The sequence below is a fragment of the Necator americanus genome, chromosome III (genome assembly GCF_031761385.1).
Source record: "Necator americanus strain Aroian chromosome III, whole genome shotgun sequence".
Lineage (NCBI taxonomy): Eukaryota > Metazoa > Nematoda > Chromadorea > Rhabditida > Ancylostomatidae > Necator > Necator americanus.
Window position 1 is genome coordinate 459256 of NC_087373.1, and position 27989 is coordinate 487244.

General features: G+C 39.1%; 1 protein-coding gene across 2 annotated transcripts; it reads right to left on the minus strand.

Annotated features, from left to right (window-relative positions):
- RB195_008196 (uncharacterized protein) lies at positions 1 to 27983 on the minus strand (the record flags this gene model as incomplete). 2 transcript variants are annotated; one of them, XM_064194589.1, is made up of 34 exons in its annotated part: positions 1 to 111; positions 557 to 623; positions 1111 to 1232; positions 1359 to 1481; positions 1554 to 1645; positions 2115 to 2211; positions 2276 to 2356; positions 4427 to 4504; positions 4778 to 4875; positions 7608 to 7658; positions 7796 to 7891; positions 8749 to 8839; positions 9063 to 9125; positions 9215 to 9319; positions 14656 to 14776; positions 14846 to 14951; positions 15015 to 15112; positions 15215 to 15303; positions 15606 to 15695; positions 15776 to 15845; positions 16002 to 16134; positions 16332 to 16452; positions 16568 to 16647; positions 17660 to 17753; positions 17808 to 17912; positions 17974 to 18045; positions 20099 to 20228; positions 20358 to 20403; positions 20765 to 20885; positions 20946 to 21031; positions 23234 to 23298; positions 23511 to 23595; positions 23661 to 23767; positions 27916 to 27983. In XM_064194589.1, 34 exons carry the CDS (start codon positions 27981 to 27983, stop codon positions 1 to 3), a joined length of 3162 nt encoding a protein of 1053 aa, XP_064045734.1. The 2 variants fall into 2 exon arrangements, with proteins under 2 accessions (XP_064045734.1, XP_064045735.1); XM_064194590.1 differs by lacking the exons at positions 14656 to 14776; positions 14846 to 14951; positions 15015 to 15112; ... (15 more) ...; positions 23661 to 23767; positions 27916 to 27983 and adding an exon at positions 12588 to 12632.
- Positions 27984 to 27989: the final 6 nt, after the last annotated feature.

The window sequence follows — 27989 nt, forward strand, 5'->3', positions numbered from 1 at the left end:
TTAGAGGGAGGAATCTTTGAGGGGGTCATGAATTACTCGAGAGAATCGACGTCCACTGCGCTGAGTGAGCTTTGGTGAAAGAATTCCGAGCACGCCACCCACGTCGAAAACCTGAAATAATTGAGGATAACATCAATAGTCACGGACTATAGATGCCTAATATTCGTTTGTGGCTGCAGCTCTTGTACAAATAATAATAATAATAATAATAGTAAGAGCACCCCAACAATTTACGACAAGTATTAAACTAAGTCTCTGTGTCTGTTTCCCATTGTAACAAGCACAGTGTTTTTTATAATTGCGATTATTCTTGTTGTCATCACTTCATGGTGCTAAAAAATTTCGCTACTAAACTCATATCTTGTTAATAAACGCCGTGAAGAGCATAGTTGCTCAAGATTGAGGTGGAACAGTCAGAGAGCAGAAATAATCATTACCGCAAAAATCCTCTTGAACTACTTCCGCATCCATTTTTGTATATTTATTGTACATGTGCTTATAGGTCTGCATTGATTTCTTTCATTTTCTCGAGGTCTGTGATTGAATTAACACTGACCTGCGTAATTATATCCTGAGCCTCGTCCTGACTTTTCGCGACCAGACCGAGCTGAGCTTTGAGTAGTCTATAATATGTTGATTTCTATTATGAGTCAGTGTGAAATTAGACTCCTACGTTTGTTACTGAGTAGTTATCCAGAGATCAAGGTGGAGCTTCCGCGAACTTTGGAAAAAAGAAAAAAGCAGCCTGATTTCAACAACTATAGGTTCGAGATTAGTAGTGAAGACTAGATAGTGAGAGGAATTGCTTGGCTGCTAAAATAACAAGCAATTAAAACAAAAATGGAAGATGAGCGGGGGTGAAAATCCACAACTCTGTAGATATCAGCATTACCATTTGATCATATTTCGGTTCACTTTTTAGTTATAAAGAAAATTTTGCGAAGTTTCTTCTTTGGTTTGCTTATACCTAGGTGACCTTTTCTTCCATTTTATGTTTATTTAGGAATCGCTTGGTAATTTTAAAAGACTTTATCAAATAATTAGTAATTAGTAATTAATAATTAGTAATAATTAGTAAATAATTAGTAGTTATAGTTAAATCGCACTCACCTCAAATTCCAAGTGAAATTCTCTGCAGCTCTCGTAGCTTTCTGACCTTTTAGGCCACTTTCCAAGCAAAGATGCGCCAATTCATCATGACTTTCCGAAATGTGTTTGATGGATTCTTCAATCTGCAAAAAAAAATCCATCCCCTTCGATACTCTTCTACGTACCTCGCTTCCTCTTTCTGTTTCACCTCACTATACCACTTTATTGTGAATCTGTTTGCTTATGTAGTTGATGATTTGATGCAGTACCTTAGTTAGGAGGTTATCAGCATGTCCCAATGTAGCGACGCAATGAGAAATCAGTGTCTTGAGTTTCTGGAACGTTCTCTGGAGTTGATCCGGAATCTGACCTGTTACGATAATCACAGGGAACTGAAAAAAAATGGTGCCGATTATCATTATGTAGGGCGACGAATAAATGAGTGAATGAAAGTTTTCTCCTACATTTTTCTCATCGCTTTCTATCACAAATGAGGGCACGACCTCTTGACTGCGACTAGTTTCCGATCCGGCCGAAGGAGATGATGGTGGGGTTGCTGAAGAAAGCGAGTACATTGAAATTTAAAATTCCTGATTTTCCGTTATTTCCTTCAAGGGGACGGAAGATATAGGACTATATGAGCTTTGAAAATCTGTCATTTTTCATTTCTTCTGCCATAGATCCTCATGTTTTTTTCAATCCTTGTAATGTCTCATTTCGCTTTCTTTCGTGCGCAGAACTATCCCTTCCTTTTTTTTCCTTTTTGAGAGCTTTTCATCTCCAAACTCTCTCGTGTTTGTTTGAGCATAGTAGAAAAACAAGGCTTTTTTTCTGACCACAGCACTCTTTCGAATGTTTCTGCTTGCTGCTTTTACTTCCCCTTTCCAGTTTCTGGATTATAATGGGTCTACCTATGCTTTCAGAATCTTGATAGAGGGAGTGTAGGAACTCAATTTTTTTAATCTGTCCTCTTGTTTGGATCACATTTACTAGTATTTATACAACAAATGATTACGGTCACTTACAATTTACGGCCAATGTCATCATCCTGGAATGTATCAGGCGAATTCCTTGACGAATTGTACCAGCTGGCCCCAGACCACATTCTTCTTGCCAGTCCACCTAAATTTCCATAAAAAGATTTTTTTTTTGCTTCATTTCTCTCATAAGGTATAAAGTAATTTACCAGTGCGGCTTCGAGTTTATTTCGCATCGCAATCGACTCGCACAGTGGCGCGACCGCCGTTTTGAACTGATCATCAACTGTCTGGAATCGGAGAATCCCATTCTAGGGTGATTTTTACAAATTAAAAACATTTTGACACGCTGTAAACTCCCCTTCTCCCTCCTATGAGGTAATTTTATGTGCGATTTTGCTTGGTCTGGGACTACTTACGTTTTTTATGTCTAGAGATTTGGAGGAAGCAAGTTCGGCAATTTGACGGCAAAAAATGTGAGGTTGAATGGAGTGAAAGATTTGAAAGTATTTGTTGGAAAGCGAGTCGTACTATTGCAAAAAAAAATAGGACAAAAGCGAAGAAAAAAAAGCTGATTTTATAGAAAAGTTACTATTCTTGAAGGCGAGCAAGCACAAAAAACAGGTGCGCATGTATTATTAAAAGCATTAATTTCATTGCTTATTAAAGGCATCACCCCACGAATCTGAGGTGGTGCAGATTTCAGGTGGAGTATTCGTATACGGGATGGGAGACTACGGAGAGGGAGGTGATTCCGTCCATTTCTTGCTAATTGCCGTAAAAAACGGCCCGGAAGATACGGCTTCATTCGTTTTGGCGCACCATTTTGTACAAGAGGTTCGATTGGAGCGCGCCAGTCTTGTGCCGCGCCGCATCTTCCGGGCCGTTTTTTACGGCAATTAGCAAGAAATGGACGGAATCACCTCCCTCTCCGTAGTCTCCCATCCCGTATACGAATACTCCACCTGAAATCTGCACCACCTCAGATTCGTGGGGTGATGCCTTTAAATGTAAGGTAGAATACTTGAAACAGAAATTTGTGCAGAAAAACAATTATCAATAAACTTCAAGAAATTCCTTAGGAGAAGTACCACACAAGGAACCATGACTGGACTAAGAACCTCAAATCAAATTCCAGAAACCGAGCGTTTTTGAGGAAATGATAGTGTAAAAAAATTTGTAGAAAAAAATATAATTCAGTTGATTTACCGTTTTCCGCAACTGAAAACCGAGAGTAAACTGGGATTAATTTGGGTTAAATTGGGATTCCGCAAACACGAAAACTTCTACTTACTAGATTTTACACGAATCCTAACGCTAACTCTCAGATGTATAAATATGAAGAAAATCTGTAAACTTTTGTGGACGAGTTTGCTAACTTACTGATCATTATTTCTCTACTTACATTACTATAGATACACGTGTGAAGTGACAGTTGACCAGTTTGTAGTGATGTAAACTCGTCCACAGCTGGCGTAAAATGATTTAACCTTAGGAAATTTTAACAAATAAAAGGAGTTTTGCACTGGAGCAACTTATATCCACATGAGGTTGTCCAAATCTCCGTATTACGATTCTTAAAAATGGTTTTATTTTGGATGATGAATTTAAAAGGAAGAGGGTGAATTAACAAAAGAGATATGTACGTAAATAGCACACAAATATTTTGTTTTTTTTTATTCTCGGATTTTAATATGCGCATCCTAGGTATGTTGTAATAATATTCGAACATTCAGAAGATGAGCAGTAGCGCATTCCAGTAGATGGGTGAATAGTTGTTGTCTGGAATGCGCAATTGCTGAGAACTTCCAGATTTTTTTCCAAATGCAAATTGAACGTGAGAAACAACTGTACTATCAAGCATAAGGACATATTTGTTAGTTAGTTCATTCTTGCCTCATAACTGTAGACCTTAATGATGTTCCAAAGTTTTACAGCGGATTAACGGAAGGAGTGAGACGGAATGGTAGCCGAATTTATAGAGGCAAGAGAGTTAGAGCAAAAAAACTTGTGGATAAGAAGCTAAGAATAAAATGGTCCTGGATAAGAAAAACTTGGGTATTGATTTAACTTGGGATAAAAATCCTGGTTAGAAAAAGTTCTCTGCCAGTTTTGCGTGAAGGGAGGGAAAACTTCATTAAGGTGATTGGGAGGAATCGCTCTTATGAGACTTTTTCAGTCTTTTCCTATACCAGTTCACATCTCGGCTATTTGCAAAACCTCTTTATAGGTTCGACTATGCCATAATGTCAAGAAGTTTTCCTGAAATGCATCCTACGATCAGTGATCAACTAGCCTTATTTCTATTTGTGTCAACTGTGAGCCGTAGCCTAACACCAAACTTCGCCAAGCACACTCACCTTAATCCCGACGAGCTTCATGCCGGTATTGACACGACTGGATTTCCGTTTCACCGACATGCCTCTTTTCTTGGCCTTCTGGAAAGAAAAAATCGGATCTAATCGAATCAGTCACGCCCCGCCATCGTCACGCCCATCGGCTGCGCTTGGACAACTAGGGAGCGCTATTGTCGCGCTGCTAGCTGGAGAAAATATTGTTAAGGATAAGTCTTGAGCTAGTTCTGTTTACGAGTTGCAGTGGTCGTCTTTTGGAATTTGTTTAGGCCAAGAGCGATAGCGCGTACGAAGAAATGTCACTACTTGATGCTCAGTTACTCGCCAAATATTCGAATATTCGCATGGAGTGCTCACCCCTCCGCCGCGTTTGTTGGTAATAGCGATGTGAACGAAAAGTGTCGCATTCGGAAGCACATCGCCTTCGCTGCTCAATAGAGGAACGTGTCTAAATCCTGAAAAAAGGAAAACAGTTCATAGAAAGAATGGAACTCCATATATAACAAATATTTAATGATGTTATTATATTATTATGCTTTGACCAGACAATATTTGCTAATCCTCCCAAACAGTTTTCCTGTGCAGTAAATCAAAACTGCACCGAAGGTTGAGTGAGGTGTTAGAGAATTAAGGGAAACAGATGACCGATGACTAAAGCTTAGCTGGAATCTCATGATAAAAATATTTAGGTCTGCAACTACACAATCAACCAAAAAAGGACTTGCACAGAATTGGACATGACAGCGCGGTTAAATTTTGCTTTGAAAAAATCCTAAAATTTATCTCTAAACAGGGATACACACCTCTGTTGGAGTATGGACAGGATCAAGTTACATTCTGAGTATTTTCCATGTTCGATTGTCCTTGAATCTTGGCATGTTGAATTCGTTTTATATTGATTTGCTTGAGCCGCAGGCAAGATTGGTATTTTTTTTCGAAATAGAAGTAGAAGTTACGACAACACCCTTCCAGTCCGAGATCACACCGCTGAGAACACTAGAGGATTACCGACAAAATTCCAAAAATGAACAGAACGGAGGAGTGAATTGCGATCACAAACGGACTAGCCCCATATGAATCTCTGCGCGAGTTCTGATCAACGGCGCGAGATGTCAGGACCCTATAAAAAAACCTTTGTGGTTCATACTTGTGGTACGTGGTGGTCTCTTACGTTACCGAAATTAAGCAATTGTGGTAAGCGCTAGCTGATGTGTTGACCTTTGAGTCTGCTTATCGCTTTGATGCTTTCTGTAGAGTGATGAGGGACCTTGAAGGATAAATTACCGAAGACTTTGATTTTTTCAGGCTCTGACGAAGGCGTTTACGCCGAAACGTCGGCTTTCAATAAAGATCAATACCAATCTTGGCTACAGCTGAGGCAAATCAATGTAAAAGCTACGAGATCAAGTTTTTTCGAGATTTTTTTTTGGTAACGAATCTTCTTGAGTTCTCAGTGCATCCTCTATTTCTGGAATAACAACCGAGTAATTGTTAAGGGTTGTACTTTCATGACATTTTATGGGAGAGCTACTGAAGCTGTCTTAGACCCCATTGTACCCTCAAAATGCCGTACTTTTGCATGAAAACAAATCGGGCTTTTTGAAGCTTTTTTTTCAACTACGTCTCCTTTTTCTCTTGAACCGTTTTTATTGCAGTGTACTTTTGAAAATAGCCACATATTTCTTGAGCAGTTGTCTGCCCATCGGGATAAATAGTGCAATGGATGGGGGTGGTAGTGTGGAAGTAAAAAATAGCGCTCAAGTAAGCCGTCCAGATAAAAACAACCGAACAACTAAGCTGTCTTGAAGAATGACAGGATTTGAACATCTAAATAAATCAAAGTAGCCGAAGCTGTTTTGCACTTGCCATAGCTGAGTTGTTGTTATATAAGTGTCAGACGCAAAATTGCACAAAAAAGCATTCCCTCGGGTTCACGAAAGCGAGTGGAGTTGCAGATTCGAACAAGGGTAAACATATCTTCTACTTTATCAACTCGATGATTCTCGATCACCTATTCTCTATTTTCTAGACATTTGTTGGGTGAGACTCGCAAAACTTTCCTCAAGGCGGACGAGCGGTCGGAAATCATTTGAGTACCTCTGCAGCCTATACGTAAATGAAATAAATAATAATAAATAAATAAATAGCAAATAACTAAATATAACCGTCACGCTAATCGTAGGCATACGCTTTTGTGAATAAAACATTTGTACATTTTTCAATGTTTGTTTTAGAGGAAGCAGAAGTTTTATTCCAAATTATCATTGTGACTACATCCATCGATAACCTAAGTAAACTCCATGAAAGTTTTGACTACAGTGTGAAAAAGTAACCAACTTCTCGGAAATTTAATCTGATATCTGTGGTCGTAGTTGGAATATATGGGTAGAGTTCTGCGTTGTAGTGCACTGTTTTGGGAGAATAACATAATAGTAGCGATAGAATCTCCACGGAATGATCTTGCCACTAATTTCTTCTTTTCAAGTTTTTCAATTTTCAACTCTGCAGATTTCTGCATACTGTGATTTTCTCGGCTAGACAAGTCTCAATATAAAAAAGGATAAAGTCACTGGCGTATCAATCCACTTGGGATGCGCCAACGCGTTTTGCTGGAATTCGTAATCGTTGAGGTTTTGGAACGCGTGTTGGCCTATACAATGACTTGCGGGGACCAGCCGATGATCAGGTCAGTGTTTTTATCCTCCCAGATAAGTCTGGAACCAATTTATCGACCTCGGAGGGATGAAAGGCTTGGTGAGCAATAGGGCGGATTCGAACCGTCGACCGTGTAGCTACAACGAACCTCTAATCGACTGCGCCACACCCGCCCCGTCTCAATATAAACAACACAGATAGATTTACGGGTCTTAATCCCGTTCCATGAGAAACTATGGTGTGCCGATTTTTCTTGTATGCAAAAAGTATGCTATCCTTTAATTATAAGAAAGATATAAGAGAATGTGAGGAGAACAAAAGCCCTTCTCTAATCTTTTCAACGTCCCAATATTAGTGTTCCTTCGAGGAGATTAAAATCACAATGTAAAAATTTTTATAGAAATTTGGAATGAAAAGTCCGCAAAGAATTTTTTCTTTTGAGCGAATTCCTTTTTAATATTCAATTATTGCTATGAAAATAATGAAAAAATCAACAGCGAATAAATATGTCCTGAAAACCGTAGATTCTCACCGGGCTGCAGGCAATCCAATGGAATTGTGTACTGCCCAATGAAATCATCACCTGAACATCTAAATCTTTTTTAATTTCAAAGGAAAATGGAGAATGGAAAATGGAGGAATTTAGAAGGAAAATTTGAAAAAGGATCGTTAGCCACAAAAAAGTGTAGCGTCTAAGGCGAAAAAAAAAACAGCTCAAACCTATGAAATCGTCATCAAGCACAAGAAATCGGACCAAAGCCAATTCCGGAACCGACACTTGAAATTGGAACGACTCATCAAACGATGGGTTGTGGCCTGAAAAGCAGAAGAAGAAATTGCTGCAAATCCCTTATTTGTTATCTCTATGTGTCAGTAAGGCTTCTTCGCAATAATTTCATCAAATAATAATTTTTTCAAAGCTCGTTAGCGGGTCTTTTCCGCGACAGCTCACGAAAATTGGACTTTTTATTGTGTTGGGCCTAAATTTCGCGCTTCAGTTTCCTTTCGTTTTAGGCGCAGGATTGATGGAAAGAAAAGAAAAGGTCTTCAACAAATCTCACAGCTTTGAAATTGCAAGAAAAAAAAACAGGGAAGTCACTTGACACCGACTAATTAGTAGAAGTAGGTTGGTGGAATACAGTATGACATCCTACATATTGGATTAGCACCAAGGGAATGTGTAGATCCCTCATCTGTAGCAAAACACTCCACGTGTAGGTATGATTTCCTCGCAGGTACGGGCTGCACAACTGGATAATTATACAAGTGGATCTTCTCTCCCCTCTTTTTTAAAGACTTCTACGAAAAGCTTCAAAAATTTGCTGATAATGACACAGTACATTTTCTAGCAGAAGCTTACTTGTTCCTAAACTATGTATACTCCAGAATTTTTAGGAAAAATCTTCCAGAAATTAAAAATCAAAATTTTCAATGTATGCAGAATGTTCGTAGGATATTCCATTAGAAAGATCATGTATTTTGAGTAATAATCAGCTAATTACTGAAAAGTCGCAAATTCGCTGATAAATGCCTCAATTATTCAAAAATATTTCACGTTAACACCGGCGACAGTCGCAATTGGATCGCTAGAGGAAAAATTCTGCAGAGGGATAAATCCAATTACCGGAGATTTCCGTGCACAAAGTACACACACAGTGAATTTTTGAGCTCACCATCGTTCCTGACTGTTTTCGTCCGCTCTTCAGCACAATCTCCAGGAAGACCGAATATTTCAATCACAACGAATGGGTCCGATGAGTCTCCCTAAATATTTATGCATAGGAACTTTCTAGAATATACATTTAAGTATACTATATACTTGTGACTCAGTTGTGATCTTACGTACCTACTGCCTTTTCTTTAATCTTGAGCTCGTAAAAAATGCAAAAGTGGAAATTATAATGCCGCATAGTTGAAAGTAAAAGTAAAAGAGTCGAAAATGAGATCAACGTTCTAAATTTAGGCATCTGATATCCATGTCACGCACTTTTGCATTGGATCCCCTTGGTCGTGGCAGCTGTTGGCCAGAAAGAATTCGTAAATGGAGAATCTGCAATTTGTTTTTTTTCAATTAAAATGCGAAGTATTATAAGAAGGTTAGGCGAAGGACGAAAAAAATGGAAAGATTATGATACTCACTTGGGGAGTGTTCGGCAGTTTCTCTCCGACCACAAACAGCTCCTCATTCATTACGGTTGGTTTCAATACGTAGCCACAACCACCGTTCTCGGAGAATCGGCCTTCCTAAATTTGATCGGCACGTATTTAAGCACCAGTCTGAATGTCCGGCTAAAGCCGAACTTCAGACTTTCGGTGATTTTGCTTTGCTTCCCTGGACTGATCAATGAAAGTTAATAGTAGTGGTGTTTTCTGTAAAATAAGATTTGTGTTTCTTAACAACGCTTTCCTTCTCTACTTTATATTATAAATTAAGGCGGAAGATTACGGAGTTTTCCTTCTAGACGCGTCAATTCTACATTTGGAGAATATTCGACCATCAGCTACAAACACTCCTTCGATGCCAGAGTAATATAGATACAATTCGAAAGCATTACTCGAAGTATTGGTATTCCTCCTGATTTCCCCCAATAGTTATCACAGAATGATGTTTTAACATAAAATGACGTGAAAGACACCATCCTACTGATAGAGATAACGTTCTACGTCAGATCACATAAACATCCTGCTACTATTTAAGCAGCCGTTTTCATGCGCGTTTCCACTTTCTGAGAACGGCACGCTACCAACTTGAGGCGAACGAACAAAGAAATAGATACACGGAGGAGTCATGAAGGTGAAAAGCAACGCGCCCAGTGGCCACGGCTGTGAAACGGCTTTAACCATTTATCTTTTGCGACATGCACGCGAAGTTATTGCGCACCATTTCGATGCCGCGGGACCCGTCTCCACGTTATAGCTATCTGGCGCCAGCGCGCCAACCCGACGCCGGTGAATCCGTCGCACCCCATATTATAGTTGTAAAGTGCCAGCGCGCCAATTCGACGCCGGTGGACCCATCTCACTCCACTCTATACCTATCTGGCGCCGGCGCACCAATCCGATGCCGGTGGACCCCTCGCACCCACTTCTATAGGTATCTGGCGCCGGTGGACCCGTCACACCCCTTTTTTATAGCCTTCTAGCGTCGAGGCAATAACTCGACGCCGGTGGACCCGTCGCATCCCCCTTTTTGAATTTCGTGACTCACACACACACACACGCGCGCACTCACACACACACACACGTGACAGAATAAGCCCGTTATTATATACCAGTCTGAATGTCCGGCTAAAGCCGGACTTCAGACTTTCAGTGGTGTTTGCTTCGTCGCCTTCGCTGATCAACGAAAATTAATATTAGTGCCGTTTTCTATGAAATTGGACTTGTTTATTTTCAACAAACTTTCTTCCTTTTTTATATTATAACTAAAAGCGAAAGATTTCATAGTCTACTTTCTAAACGCGTCAGTTCTACATTTGGAGAGCATTCGAAATTCAGCTTCAAACACTCCTTACCAATATATTAGGAACAAAATTTAAATAAACACTCGAAATATGGATTTTCCTCCTGTTTTCTAAACAATTATTAAAGAGTGATGTTCTGGCATAAAATGACGTGAAAAACATCATCCTAGTGATAAAGATAACGTTCCACGTCAGATCACATAAACATCCTGCTACTATTTAAGCAGCCGTTTGCATGCGGGTTTCCAATTTCTGAGAACGGCATGCTACCAACTTGCGGCGAACGAAGAAGGAAATAGACACGCGGAGTAGTAGTAAAGGTGAAAAGCAAAGCGCCCAGTCGCTACGGCTGTGAAACGGCTGCGACCATCTATCTTTTGCTTCTTGCACACGAAGTTATCACGCACCATCTCTACGCCGGTGGACACGCCGCACCCCGTATTATAGCTATCTGGCACCGGCGCACCAATATGACGCCGGTGGATCCGTCGCACCCCCTTCTAGAGGTGTCTGGCGTCGGCACACCAACTCGACGCCGGTGGACCCGTCTCAACCATTTTATAGCTTTCTGGCGCCGGCGCGCCAATCCGACGCCTGTGGACCCGTCGCACCCCTTCTATGGGTATCTGGCGCCGGTGGACCCGTCGCACCCCCTTCCATAGGTATCTGCCGCCGGTGGACCCGTCGCACCGCTTGTATGGGTATCTGGCGCCGGCGCACCAATCCGACACCGCAGGACCCGTCGCACCCCATATTATGGCTATCTGGCGCCGATGGACCCGTCGCACCCCCTTCTACAGATATCTGGCACCGGTGGACCCGTCGCACCCCCTTCCATAGGTATCTGCCGCCGGTGGATCCGTCGCACCGCTTGTATGGGTATCTGGCGCCGGTGGACCCGTCGCACCCCCTTCCATAGGTATCTGCCGCCGGTGGATCCGTCGCACCGCTTGTATGGGTATCTGGCGCCGGCGCACCAATCCGACACCGCAGGACCCGTCGCACCCCATTTTATAGCTATATGACCATAGCGCACCAATCCGACGCCGGGTGGACCCGGCGTCGGTCGCACTCCCTTTTTCGAATTTCGTGACACACAGACACACAGACAAACACACACACACACACACACACACACACACACACACATACACACACGGACTAAGCTCGTTATTATATATCATGATGCTATATGTTATTATATACAAGTCTGATCGTCCGGCTTACGCCGGACTCTCAGACTTTGTGTGGTGTTCGCTTCGTTCACTTTCATCAACTAACCAAAATATACTTTTAAATTGAAATTCAAAAATTAGTGGTAGTGATATTTTCTGTAAATAATAAGAGTTCTGTTTTATGTTGTATGTTTGATGTTTTCATGTTGTTTCTGTTTGATCCATGAAAGCTTGCAAATAGGTTTCCTGGATTCGACAAAGTGAGATTTGATGAGGTAAATAGACAGCCCGAAACAGAAGTTTATTGGGAGTAATGAAATAAGTCAAACATACTTGCTAGTAGTAGGAAATGAAAAGAGTCAAAACTTTTTTAAAATCTATTGCGCTCTCAGCACGCACCTACGTTTTAAAATAAGAGCAAAGCATTCTTCACAGCAAGTTGATTTTAACCCCTAAAATTATAGTCCATGAAAATGGTGCCATCTAAGGTGCTCGAACAATACGGTTATTAGAGGTACGTATGTACGTATATGTTATATATATATATATTATCATACATACATACATACATACATACATACATACATACATACATACGTACATACATACATACATACATACATACATACATACATACATACATACATACATACATACATACATACATACATACATACATACATACATACATACATACATACATACATACATACATACATACATACATACATACATACACACATACATACATACGTACATACATACATACATACATACATACATACATACATACATACATACATACGTACATACATACATACATACATACATACATACATACATACATACATACATACATACATACATACATACCTCCTGCTCTCTGCAAACAGCTACCAAAGAATGAAGTTTTGGCATAAAATGACGTGGAAGACGTCATCTCACTGATAAAGTCAAATTCGTCATTTTTTTATTTTTTTTTTCAAATTTTTCCACGTCAAATCGCGCAAACTTTTAGCTCAAAACACTCATTCGTTTTCGTTCCCTACACAGTGTAGACACGATTTGAGAGTGGTATTCGAAGAATGGGTTTTCCTGTTGTTTCTCCCTAACAGTTACGGCACAATAATGTTTAACATGAAATGACGTGGACAACATCATCGTACTGATAAAGATAGCGTTCCACGTCAGATCACATAAACAGCGTGCTACTATTTAAGCAGCTGTTTGAACGTGTATATCCAGTTTCTGAGGAACAGCGGAGCCGAGTAGGTGGAGCGCAACGCCGAAAGTGGTTACAACTATAAAACTTTTACAACGTCCCTAGCTTTACGACGCCGGCACACCAACTCGACGCCATTGGACCCGTCACACCCCCTTCTAAAGGTATCTATCATCGGTGCACCAACTCTACGCCATTGGACCCGTCGTACCCTCTTCTATAGGTATTTGGTGCCGGTGGATCCATCGCACCCCCTTCTATAGCAATCCGACGCTGTGGACCCGTCGTACCTCCTATAGGTATCCGACGTCGTGGGACCCGTCGCACCCCCTTCTATAGGTATCCGACGCCGATGGACCCGTCGCACTCCCTTCTAAGGCTATCTGGCGCCGATGGACCCGTCGCACCTCCTTCTATAGGTATCCGACGCCGTGGACCCGTCGCACTCCCTTCTAAGGCTATCTGGCGCCGATGGACCCGTCGCACCCCCTTCTATGGTATCCGACGCCGTGGACCCGTCGCACCCCTTCTAAGGCTATCTGGCGCCGATGGACCCGTCGCACCCTTCTATAGGTATCCGACGTCTTGGACCCGTCGCCCCCTTCTAGGCTATCTGGCGCCGATGGACCCGTCGTACCCCCTTCTATAGGTATCGGACGTCTTGGACCCGTCGCACCCCCTTCTAAGGCTATCTGGCGCCGATGGACCCGTCGCACCCCCTTCTATAGGTATCCGACGTCGTGGGACCCGTCGCACTGCCTTCTAACGCTATCTGGCGCCGATAGACCCGTCGCATCCCCTTCTATGGGTATCCGACGCCGATGGACCCGTCGCACCCCCTTCTATAGGTATCCGACGCCGGTGGACCCCTTCCACCATTTTTGCTTCCTAGCTTCGAGGCATTAACTCGACGCCGGTGGACCCGTCGCACCCCTCATTTTGAATTTCGTGACTGACACACACACAGACACACAGACACACGTGACAGAATAAGCCCGTTATTATATAGTAGATATTATATTATATATCATGATGGATAACGGATGAAAGATGCTACTTTTTAGACGATTTCCTTAAAATCTCTTATTCTTCGAATGTAAGGCTGGATGTTTTTATGGTGTTGATTTTTTTGACAACTTGGCAAGCTATCTATCTCTGCTTTTTATTTGAATCTTGTAATTAACTAATTAACTGTAAAAATACACTGGGATTGGGTCCCGCTTAAAAAAGAGGTCGGTGCGAGAAGCATGATTAGAGTAACTTCACTTCGAAGTCACTGGAAACGGACGACTATTGACGCATAGATTTTGTAATAGAGATAAAATTGAGGTTTGTTTTGAGAAAAAAAAAGACGAAAAAGACGCGGATACGCGTTTTCTGTAGAAAAGTTAGCGATTACACAGTATTGAAAAACACTTTAAAAAAGTAGTTCAAAGAGTTTTCTCTTCGGAAATGTACGTCCAAGTTCTTTGGATCGCGGAGAATTCCGAAAAGAGCAAATCGAGCGAAAAAGATCGAGATCAATAAACAAACAGAATGTGTTATTTTCTTGTACTCATTTAAAAAATGAGTAAATGAATAAGGAATAAATAAACAGGGTAATTTAATATTCTTATGTAGGTATAGTTGTCAAAAAACATCAGTTTAGGAATGTTGATTTTCTACATTTTAAACTGATTATCAGATGTTGTTCTTACCTTTAAAGGCACTGTAATTTACCTGCAAATCAGCCATAAGTCCCGGTGTTTGATAGTTGATACCAACCATCTGAATCCCATGATTCCAGAATTCTTGTGGATTCAAATTTGATGAGTCCGCTCTCGTTACATTTGGTGAAACACTGCAGAAACACTAAATATTTTGCAGCAACAGAACAAGCCTGGAAAAATTCGAGAAGAAGTTGATTCACCAAACCACATAGTCCCTAGAGGTCTGCGCGAACTCCTGTGCGTAGGTGTGAGTGAGTCTTAGAGCTGTTGTCTCGCTCAGATACGCTACATGCTGTCGAGGATTCACTGAGCGATCGATATTTTAAACAGCAAAATACAAAATATACAAGATACAAGATGTAGACGTACTTGAATGAGAGTTTGGAGCAGTTGCCATGAGGTCATTCAGGGTTTTCATTTGCAAGAACGGCGGCACCAAGTCCGAAAGTTCTCGGCAGAGACGTATCCTGAAGAAGAGGAACGGAAATTTCTGGATATTTTATGAGCTCTAGGGAAAATTGTCTTGCAATCCTCTTGTCTCCTCGTTTACGGATTTCCACAAAACTTACCGTCGCGATTTTCTTCTAGAAGTACTGGCGATACCATCATCGTCCTCGGAAACCTCGCCGGCTTCTGAGGAGCAGCATAGACGCTTACCCTAAACGGGGAGTGTTCCAGAAACTTCAGATGAATTAGAGCACAAGAGCGAAAAAGAAAAAGAAACAGAAATAGTTGCGACAGACTCGACAAAAAGTAACTCTGTTTACTTGAGATTCAGGAAAAAATGTTGTAATAAATAGAGGCTATTAAAAAATTACCATTTCTTTTCTTATAGTTCCTTTTTTTCAATAGGACTAAGTTTACTACTACATCTTGCGTTTTTGATTCATGTATAAGATTTTTTAAAATACCAAAACTTTGAGGTTAATTTTTTTTCTTCTTCGCGGAAAAAGTCCATACCATAATAAGGATCCTCTGCTGGAAGTCCCAAGGAGTCGGTATAACTTTTTCATTACTCCAGTCAGTAGGATCAGCTGTTGGGAGGTATAGCTAAAGTTAATTAGTTTAATTTGTTCTGAAGTTAATTTCTGAAAAATTCCAGGACTTGCCTTTGTTCCGAGGTGAGTAACGATCAATTTAGCGGCAACTTTTTGCCACTCACATGAGCAGTGAACGGAAAGACGTAAGATCAACGGATACCTAAAGTGTTCATTTATTCTCCTCTATTTGTACTTTATTTTTTTCTAAACATAGAGGAAGAAACAGTCAAAAACCCAGGTGATTACATAGGATAGGAACACGATCGGACTTTGAGTGAAACACCCGGATCCCATTGATTAAATCGATTCGACTTACCTAGATCTTTCGAAAGCCGATTGACGAATTGCTTTCAGTGCTTCGCTAAGTGGGATTTTGCTAAGAGCCAGGAGACCATTTTGGACCATCGGTTCCTTCTCTCCCTTAGTCTCGCTAGGATCCCATATGTCAACTGGAAATGATCCGTTTTGATCTCAAGACCAGGAAGATATGACTCAATAAGTAATTCTATCATGGCCACGGTCCTATATGTGCGCTCCGCCGGCAGATTTTGCTTTTTTGAAATGTTTTGCGATTCAATGTATATTTTGTTTGGGTATTTTATATCTTTATATATTAAGCATTTTTGTATGTTTTTTTATAACTTACGTTCTATCATTCTAGAATTCTTTTTCAAGGCGCTTGTCAATCCATCCTCATCAGCAGGTCCTTGTTGATCTTCTATTAGATAAGTCTTATGAGATGATGCAATGAAATACTTAGAAAATGGCTGAAAATTCATCATTTGTTCATTCCTCACTTTCCCTTTTTCCAGAAAAAATACAGGCGAATTCCAAGCTGTTTTTATTCAAAAGAAAATCTTCCAATATAGTGTTGACCTTTACCTGCTTCATATCCATCCAAACACGTGAGTGAGATGGGTCAAAGATCGAGCAATCCTTCGAAAGTAGGAAAGCAGTGAAGCCTAGAAAAATGTGTTAAACGAAAGTAAATACTAACAAAAGTGTTATTTAACTAAATAATTAATTAAATTCACGAACAATTTAATTAGTTGACGATTCAGAGAGTGCAAAATACGCAAATAATTATTCTACAAATAAGTAATAGTAATTAAGTCAAGGTTAATTTTAGAGTGAATACGGACCAAGAATCTTTAGTAGCATATGTGATTGAGTAGAACTCATTAAAATCTAATAAGATTAGTCCCACTAAAGAACTTTGCCCATTCCAAAATTTGGAGAAAGCAATTTCTCGAGGTGGAAGATTATTTTGGAAAACTTTGTCTTACAATATACTGAAACTAAACTTAATAATTTTATCTTTTTTATACATCAATATTTATATCCGATTTTCTTTTTTTTTGTACTTTTTCTCTGAAAAATTTGTCTTTCTGCACCTATGTACACTTTTAACATTTACACACTTTCATTACAGGAGATAGTTGGAACAATACTTTTAGTCTTTCTGTGTATTACGTCAGTCGTGCAATAGTTTCCTTCCAATCATCCACTCTCTTAATTCACTTTTCCTACATACCACTCATCATTGTTGTTGTTACTGTTCATTTTTTATTCGATCAATAATCCATCACTTGCATGATATACCCTTTCATTTGTTTCCACATTCATTCATTCGTCCTCATTCATCCATTTTTTTTTTCGCACATTTTCCTCCCATCACAGATTCATTGATGATCGTTGATTCGATCATTTATTAGATTACAAATCCACTCAGTCACTCATTTACTCATTTTTTTCTCAAAATATTCCTTTATTCATTTACATGTCGCTCATAAATCCTTCTATTCACCGTCTTCATCCGTTTGTTCATTCGCTCACTCAACTGATAATTAACACATTCATTTCTTCCTTTTTCTCCCAACACATCTACGTATCCCTTTTCTGCTCCCAGTTTACTCATTTTGTGCGAAATCGATGTTTTGCAGTGAATTTCATGGAGAAGTATAAACAACCAACCATCAACTGTCATAAAGTTGTTCTCCTTCGCCTCTGGAGATGGTTCGTACTGCTCGACGACATTCTCGCAGAATTCACTCGTCACGCCAACCATCTGAAAAATTCTTATTGTGTTGTTTCTTTTCAGGACAAAAAAAAAACTACGAACCCCCTGCTCAGTTTCGAGGAAAAGTCGCAAATCCTGGCAGGTCATGTAATCCTTGTTTGCGTATCGTACCATGAGAAAGTATACTTCTGGACGTGTAGCAATCTCCTGGAATGGAAACAACTGCAAATTTGAGGACCATGATGCAGAGAAGGTAAAGTTGCCTGACTTTGTATAGTTCCACGAACTCCTCTTTACGGATTTTTCCGCGTTCGGCAGCGTTAAGCGAACAACCGGCTTCCTAAAAAAAAGGTTTATGGATTTTCATCCTTCATCTCACTTGTCCTCGAATAGGTGATGAAATGAGATTCAATTTTCAAGGAGGTTGAGCAAAACGAGAGGAGATACTAGGATTAGATGTATCATCATTGTCCAAAAATTAAGCGTAAAGGGTTGCTCCTCGACATACTTTAAGATTTGAATTTGATTTGTTTTTGAATAAAATAATTAAACCGGAAGGTCATAATAATTTTTGTAGGAAGTTCAATCAAATTGCGGTCTGACATTATATTCGCACTTCAATAACAAAATCATAAAGTTCTTCGAAATTAATTAATCATAAAATTTCTACTGCAAAAAGTCGCGCAACTTCTTTGCTCACTAAAAACTGCTTCACCAACACCCCATTTTTGTTGATCAGACAATAAAAAGGAGAAAAGAAGTAGTACTTCAAATTTTAATCCTTACACATGCGGTTCATATAAATTAGAGAACTGCAGATTTTGCATGGCAAAGTTGCTGCACTTATTGTGCAAAAGTGGACGTAAAGTAATTTCTGGACAAGCCCCTGAGCAGAGTATTAGAAGTAACATGCCTCCAGCTATATTCATCATGGTAAGATAGTCATGGGAAAGGCTTACGTCTGTTTCAGCATTTTGAATATCAGGATTTGGAAAGTAGAAATGGTTAATCACTAGGGTGCAAATTTAATGGTGGTAAACTCAATAACTAATGTATAAAGTGGGCTCCATCAGCTATTCTGTTCATTGATGTGGTATTTTCGTAGTTTTGCTACTGTCCTCCTAACTTTCTTGGTCATAAACCTGCTCCCTCATATCTATGTGGTTCGCCTTTCTTCCTTTCTCCCTTAAATTCCCTTCGATATTGTCTTAAAAGTCCTGAAGTTTTGAATAATTTAAATTTGCTGCTAGTAATAAAAAAAATCCAGAGGGAATTTTTCAGTTTTCGCAGAACTAATTACTGACGTTAGCAGAATTCTACTGCGGAAAGATGTACGGCTGCAGAAGTACACCGGCACTCGAGCCTGTTTATAGTGGACCTGATTTTTACAAAGGAGTAACAATTGGGATACTCATTACAATGAGGTCAGTTCCTTAATTCTTCAGAAATCTTACGTTTGGGGTCTAGCATCTTTGGAGAAGTTCACGGTCCTTGGTTCTCTTACGCTCTACTTATTCTTCTACAAATGGCTTCAAGTAGTTAATCAATAAAATATACTGCTTATCCTGTACTTGGGGCGTTGTGAAGATTTAAAAGACTGATTTCAAAAAATGATCGTAGTGAAATTGAAAATGTTGTGGAATTGCCCTGAACAGTTCACAATACAGTTCAATAATGAAACATCTTCGCTATTGTAATAAATTTTATTTATCTGTCTATTTATTTTTATTCCATAACAAATTTGTGATTAAAAATTAAAAATAAATTGTAGTATTGGTAGTTTTGGTGTCTAGCTACAATCCTATTGAGTTCTATTAATTCAATCTCTCTCTTAAGTATAAAAAATTTAAGGTGTTTTTCGAAGAAAACGTTTGTGTATTTTTGTTTTTTATTCTGTTTTATTATTTATTATTATTTGAATTATATTATTTATTTTGTATTTTATTTCTTTTTAGAATAAAAAACTACTCCCACATACATATAGGAGTAGTACATGCACATATATGGAATGATCAGAAACATTTTAGAAAAATCAGAAAATTAATGATTCCTAAATATTTGTTTTTGACCCAGTTTCGATTAAGTAATTTGTTGTGTATTTGGAAGTTTGCTCTAAATCATTTGTCTTTACTAGAAATTATGTTTTTGCAAAAAATTTCGTTTTTTTTTTGGCCTTGTCCCCCATCCCCGGTATTCTACTTTTTCTTTCTTTTCCAGTGCGTAAACATAGTTGAGTGAATTCAGAAAACAAAGACGTATTTTAATGGCAGTAGCGTCTTATTTCTCTCTAACTATGAGGAATGCAATGTTACCTCTCTTACTGGGCTCTTTTACTGGCTATTTTTCTGGGGGAAAAAATTTCTTCCTCTTGCTTATAGCGACTTCACACATACCTTAACCTTATTTTTGATTCTTGTAAGCGCCAAGGAAGGATTAATCTGGCGAATCAGTTGAACGGCGGTGTTCTCGTCTATGAATCCTTTTCTATCTGGATCCTCCTCATCAAAAAGGTTGCATAACCATCTGAAATATCGTCAGCTCATCTTCACAATGAGAAGATAAGATTAAATGCATAATATGAACGAAAATCAGATATGATCGGGTTTCCAGAAGTGCCTTTCGATTTTATTTTCGACGTGACAATGAAATAACCTCTCTCGTAGAGTCGCCCACGCGATTGTTGTCGGTTTGCAATTGTCTGAAAAAATGTGTAAACAGAGAGAAAATAGGCATCATTGTGAGAAAAATCCATTGATACAAGATAGGCGACAGTCTTATATGTTTGAAGGAAAGGTTAAACTATTGGATTCTTGTGAGAACTGGTCCCCAGCAGGTAGGGCAACGTTGTCGAGGAATATTATAGCACTATCGGTTCGTTAAATTACAAATTCGAAATTCGATTCAAAATTATATTCGAAAGGTTGCACAGAATATAGAATAATACTGTGTAAATACGCAAACTTAAAATACTCTAAATAAATAGTAAATATAAACAAGTTGTTGAAGAATGTACTAAAGTATAATTAGGTTAATATAACAAATAGACGTTTTGCGCTCACATTTTGTTGAAGTAAGAGCCATGAGTCCGGTCACCCAAATGTTCGCATCATCCGGACAATTTGCAGCGAGATCCAGTGTTTCGTAGTCTTCCCCATAGATAACAGAAAACAGACATTCTTCCTTTAATAAGAAACGTCCGAAAGGCAAATTAAAGTACAAAAGTCATCGAAAATCAATTACCTGAAGATCACCAAAATTAGAATCGCTTAGACGCAATTGCTCTGTATTCTTTCCAATTCGAACTTCTCGGATGTCTTCGATAGCTACTGAACAGGTTCTGTTTAAGTGGCTAATGTACTTTTAAAAATTTAGAATGAAATCCATGGATCAGGAATGAGAATCAGAAGGCTTCTGGGTGTTTTTGTTCTGCCTAGAGGTTACGAACTAAGGGACCCTTAGTATTTTGTTCTCTAAGGGACAGATATATAGTCGCATAAAACAAGTCGTAAATGTTAGCAATAAATGATAAACAATGAAAGTTCATATTTCAAGCCCTAACAGGGGTATTTTTATCATTTATTATTAGGTTGAGTCGAAAGTTCTCGGACAATGTGGTAGTGATGTTTTCTAGAGATCATAACTCAGCAAAGAGCCGACAAAAATGGATGTATTAGCTACCGTCTGATAGAGTTTCAATTTCAAGCCGTCGTCACTCCACCACCGCAATGTCATACTCTTTCTTCATCTCTCTGGCCAAGAACGCGCGAATATCGATAGACGTCCGAAGGAATTTTACAAGGAGCACTCCTCCGCTAGAAGTACAGTTTACAAGTGGCACTCGAAGCTCGCGTCGGGCGACTATTCCATTGAAGATGAAGACCGTTCGGGACGCCCGGTGGAGTTGGATTTGGTCTAGCTGCGGAAACAGGTGGAAGCCGATCCTTTTCAAACCACTAGCGAACTGACAGTCGCTCTTCGTATGAGTCAAATCAAGTTGTTCGCGTATTGAAGTTAATCGGCAAGGTGCGAAAACTAGGTCGATGACTACCACATGCGGCATGACATGGACTGCCGCGCTGATACAGCACTTTCTCTCCTCGCGCTCAAGCGCACCCACACTTGGCTTGGGCATATATCCACCGGGGCTGAGAAGTGGATTTCATATTCTAACATTCACCGGCGTGCCCAATGGGTTGACAAAAGTGCGGATACAGAAGACGTCTCTAAACTCAACGTACACGCCAAAAAGGTTATGCTCTGCATCTGGTGGAGCGTACACGGCGTCGAATACTGGGAGCTGTTCGCTCAGGGATGTACAGTGATCGCAGACGTCTACTTTGAGCAACTGAAGAATTTGAAGGCAAATCTCGAAAATGCACGTCCGCAGCAGCGCGAAGTCTACTTCCAGCACGACAACGCTTGGCCGCACATTGCAAGAACGACGAAAGCCAAAGTGATGAAATTCGGTTGGACCATTTTACCACACCTGCCGTATTCCGACTCAACCTAATATTATTAATTAGTATTTTTAGTACTTGTGTGATATCAACAGGAGTTAGATGAGAAAATTGCCCGATGAACACATTTAACGCCTAACAAGACACAAAAACTACACCTATAAACAATGGATTTTGATACCTGCTTGCTTTTGGTATTTTGGTACCTGCTTGATTTTTGTACGGAAGGATCCTATTGAATTTCTTTTAGGATTCGTAGGACAGCGACAGCGACGAGAAAAATTTTTGACTAATTTTCAGCAATGTGCAGCAAAAATACGGTGAAAATTTACTATGAAAAAGTAAAAATTTCCATTTGTTCATTCGTCTCTTTCTTTTCTGGTTCTTTTAGATTACGAACAACAACAAAACTTTCTATATACGCGTTGTTTAAAATTTCTGGGATTAAATCGCAGGACATATCTTCGCAAGTTTATTCAAAAGTGCACAGCGCCTCAACTTAAAAAGATTAACTTGAAAAGTTTTAGAGCTATCTTGCCGAAAACATACATTTGTTTTTTTTCTCAATGACCATAACGCAGGAATCGTATTAATGTAATAAAACCAATGAAAAGTCCAGTTATTCTGCAAGTTTGTCCTCTATGGTTTCTTCGTTTCCTTTGATGCGACAATAAAAGGCTGAAAACAGGAAGCGAAATGTCTTTAAAGTAAACAAATCAGTAAATAATCAAGGATTCTGAGAGAGGAGGCGTGTGAAAATATGTTATAGATATATGTTACTGAATCGATCTCTACTACTGTGAGTTTAGATTAGAAATTTATAAATTCTGAATTTTACCAAGTTTTTTTTTTTCAAAGACTCCCACCGAACGATGTGAAATGAATGGAGAATTAAGCGAGTAGGTTAGAAATGGGGATAAAAATACATTGAAAATACAATAAAAAGGGGATAATTCAAAATATTTGTGGAAAATGCAATGCAAGTAAATGGAGTGTATGAAGCTAGCCAACAAGTTTGCAGAAATTATCTGATTTTATTGGGTGATCTACAAAGATTCAATGAACACTCACTTCTGGCTTTATGTGGCTTCTTATTGGTTGGAGTCCACCGAATATGGGAAAAGTCAACATCAAGGCTGAGAATGATGACAATTAGTAGAATGAAAAATCCACATGATTTCAGATTGGTTTGAATATTTTGTCAGGAAAAAAACTACCCAAACCTACCATATTTTGGTAAACCTCATAGTTGGAAGTAAACTTCCACGGAGAATCATTTTATTTGGAGGGCAAAGGACCTCTTGTTTTTTCGATAAGATAGAAAACAACTCGAAAACTCAATATGTACCTGAAAAATCGTCGAAAATGTCGGTTTGATCCTCGAAGCTTAATAAATTCGCTGCCATTTTGCATATGATGCCAACAATCACTCACTAGAACGAGACAATATTTCAGTGCTGTTTATTTATTTACTAGTAATCTTTTCATATATACCAACCATTCGAAATTTTTTTGTCGTTATTCTTCGACGAGAATGATACTGTTTTACGGGCGGGTGATTTTTGTCGACCAACATGTTTTATAAGGGAAGATCGGAGAGCTTTTCTGGAAAGAAAGAAGAAATAAACAAAACTGACACTGTGAATGTTTCTATTAACCTGCGTCAGCTTAGATACCTTAGAAACAGTCTTTAACCGGAATTTATTAATGTAAGAATTTTTCTTAAATGTAGGTGTAGTTGCATCAATAAAATAAAGGGATTGCAGGCCAAATGTACTTGTTTATCTATTTGTTTATCTGTTGCAGCTGATATATGCAGTGAAAAGGCTACTATATACATCCATACTTTAAAAGATTGTCCAGACTGCGCTCACTAGATCTGCAAATTGTTGTTTTTAAGAATTTCAAATCGAGGATTTTTTGAGCGATTTTCTGGGTGCCCGATGATAAGCATCATCTGAGTTGAAGGATAAGTTACACGGTTTCTGTAGATGGTAATTAATGCAACGTAATTTTATCCACGACATTTAATTTTTAATGAACTCAATTTGATAGTCAGAAAAGACAGAGGACCATGCTTGATCTTTTTCTCGGTATGAATATCAATTTTCAAGGATTTTTCGGTTTCATAAGTGACATAAGGACTGGTGCATATTCGTGCCTCCAATGAGCTAAGTTGCGAGTTAAAAGGGTTCCTGATCTCTGAGTTTAGCGATGAGGGTAAATCATGTATAAGTCGTCAAAAAATCTCTCGGAATGAGTGAGAATATCCGGGACTTTCCTTCTATAGAATTATATCCCCTAGTTGCTGAAACCGACACGAATCCTGTGAAAGCGTTGGGATGGCAGATACGTTGAATCCGACTAGAACTAGTTTTTCGCACTATAGCACTCGAATTCAATTAGACACAAACGCAAATCCATGCATTTGACCACTCAAGGACCCTTATCTTCTGGTCATGTCTCCGCTCCGGACTCTTTTTGTCTTCACTTTGTGAGATATACTGTAGTTGTACGAGACGAACGGCGATAGTTCAACGATTTCATTAAGTTAAGTTGGCCTCGATTCCATCGGGTATTATGGACAAATAAAATAATTTTTTTAAAAGTATTATTCACCTAAATGCATTGACAATTGATTGGTCTCAGAATAGATGGTGAAGAAAAGATATCTCAAATAGGGGGCTACCTTGGAATTCAAAAAAAAAAACGGAAAAAGTGTGTTTTGGGACCCCATCACTACGAGTGGCTTATCACTGGGAGTTGCAGTGAATGCTTCAATCAAAGATATTTTGGTTGTTCTCAGAAATGTGCAACTTAAAGTTCTAAAAATTCTAAAAAATTCCAATTTCTAAAAATTGCAGTCCTAAGAAAAACTTATGTAAAAAAATGACTAGTGTGTCTAGTCCGGTCGGTAACGTTGTTCTTATAACTCGTAACAACTCTTTCCAGATTTGCTAGGCACTATCTTTGATAGAAGTTAAATTTCTTAAAAATGACAATTCGTGTGCTTGGAAAAATTCGAAGCAGCGTCATTTAAGTGCGGAACCCTTGTTGACAGTTTACTGCCGAGCTCTCTATCAATACCAACTCTTTGCTGAACTTCTCAGCAAAGAAGTCGCTCTGTAACATTTGGAGAATTTTTTTCAACGATCCACAATTAACGAAGCGCTCATTGAATAGTCCGAAAACATGTGCGGCTCTTGTCGGCGACGAATGATTGTTTGTCTGAAGATGTGTCGGTTGTTTGTTGTTCCCGACAGCTTGTTATTTTTACGCGCCTCGTCAAGCGTAATTTTATCGCGCACGAGTTGCCGCGACGAAATATAGCGCCGGATGATCCGGATTGTGGTCGCATGCCAAACATCAGCCTTCAATTGTTGTTCCTTTTTGTGTACAAATTGCTACTTTGGTAATTTTGGGTAAAGTTACATTTAATAGTCCGAAAGGAGAGAGAGCCACGTTTAATCTCTTCCTGTGGTATGGATATCTATTTCCGAAGACATTCCTGCTCCACAAATGTCGCAGAGATTTTAATAAGACGCATGTGATGGTGGATTTTGAGCGTCACTGGCGTGCGTTGCGATTTTGTGGATTAAAACCTGGGATACGAACCCGTGCGCCCTGTAAGCGGTGCGATCTGCTTTAACAAATCGCGACCCGCAGGTGCAGCATACTTCAAAAACTCTGTTTTTCACAAGAGTAAAGAGGGTCCAAAATCTTTATGTTGATTCCCTATAATAGTATAGAATATTTTAAAAAATAAAATAAAAATAATAAAAAGGGCACAAAAAAGGAAACATAAATATGCCTATAAAGATATTATATTAAAGATACGAAATATAAATATGCATATAAATATATTATAATTATAATATAATTATTATATATTATAATAGTGCAACAAAAGAGGGCAGGGAGGTTTATCTATTGTGTACCACAAGTCAAAAACACAAACGGTTCCATATCAACTCGGACGTATGTATGTACTTGTGAGTCTATTATTTTCAAATCAAACAAACGAAATACGAAGCAAATAAAATACGAAAAAAAAAAGAAATATGAATTAATAATTTTGCTCTAAAATATGAAAAACACATGGACATGCGCCAAACTTCTTGTCCAAGATGGAGATCTCATAGCAACAACCTCGCTCACATCGAAGATGTTGTTGGGTAATCTGCGATCGAACTGCGGCATTGTGCACCGAGGGCAATCAAAAATTTGCGAGAACTAATCCCCAAAGTCTGAATGTATGACTTTTCAGTTTCAGAATCTAAAAAAGGATTTCTCTATTCTCTGGATTTATCTATTCTTTGAAGCTATTCACTTCTTTATGAAAGCAGTAAACAGAAGCTTCATTGAAGAGCATTGGTAAACAAAAGCTCCATTGAAGCTTTTGTTTACCGCTTCCCTAAGAAAGTGGTAGAATTTTATTACTCGTGGAATTTTCTAAAGATCAATCTTTGCCGTGAAACATTAGAGGTGTTCGAGTTCAAGCGAGCACAGAAGATGTAAATGTTTTCAATTTTTAATCGTTTGATCGATAATGTGGTTACTTTTTGAAAAGAAAAATGAAGTTTTTTTCATCGAATAATAACTGAATCCGAAAACGTTCTACCAGAAATATCTGGAAAAGTTTCTGTTTCATGCGGTTTATCAATGGTGTCCCAAAGGGTTTGGGACAGTAACACAAGTAACAGGAAGCTGTAATAGAAATGGTAATCCTTCGTGGGTTCGATTGGTTTCCGGGATACTTAGGACAGATAGGGATAGGACAAAAAGGTGAATTTGATTAATAGTGGACTTCTGCAAAATTTCCAGATGCTCAGCAAGAAAATACAAATACAAATACAAGAAAGAAAATAAATTCCCAAGTTTTTAAAAAATTGGCTCGTGATTAGGTTGGGTGCAACATTTGATCGCAATGGAAGTTACTGACAAGAAAAAAAAACGGAAAAAATGCTTTTTTACTGATTTGCTTGAGCTGTGGCTAAGATTGGTATTGATGTTTATTAACAGCTAACGTTTCGGCGTTTTCGCTTTTGTCAGAGCCTGGAAAAATCAAGGCCATTAGTGATTTATTCTCTCAAGCGTCTTACCACCTATAGAAAGGCAAAGTCAAAAAAAGCATATTTTCAAAAAAATGGGGATGAAAGATTCTGTTCAAATTTGTAAACTTATTCTTGCATTTTCTGCGCTATCGATTGTACAGTAGACGTTTTAGTCTTTAAGGAGTGCACATTAGAGCGGCAGAAATTCTTTTGTTTAGAAGTATTTCTTTGGGGCTGAATTATGCTGCAATTGTTACCCTTCAAAATAGGGTACACGATAAATTTCTTTAGTCTTAAAAGTCTCAAAATTTCTCCATTAGTTCCACGTAGCTCAACTTTCAGAATCTTTCCCCTCCGCAACGATTATTTGACTGGCGTTTTCTGTGCAACGAAAATGTCCTCAAAATCGGAACTGACGTAATCAACGCTACTCCCAACTCCTCTAATTGAATCCACACTGCGCCCTCTGACTAGTAATCGGAAGCGGAAGAGCGATTTTGCGAAGCTGCTCTTCGATTTCTTCGACGAACTTGTGAACTGCATTTTGTGAACGATTCCTATTTTTACGCGAGTGACTTTGTCTCATTAACGTTCCATTAACTATAAATTATCCTTGAGGTTTCTGGAAAATTTTGCATTTGATGATTATGACTTCGCTGGGAAATGATGGCATCGTTTTGGACGATGAGCGTAACGTACCTGTCAGCAAACGGCAGATCCAGATGATCATGTGGTGATTGCGGAGGCGTCGCGTCCTCCGTCGTCATTTCATT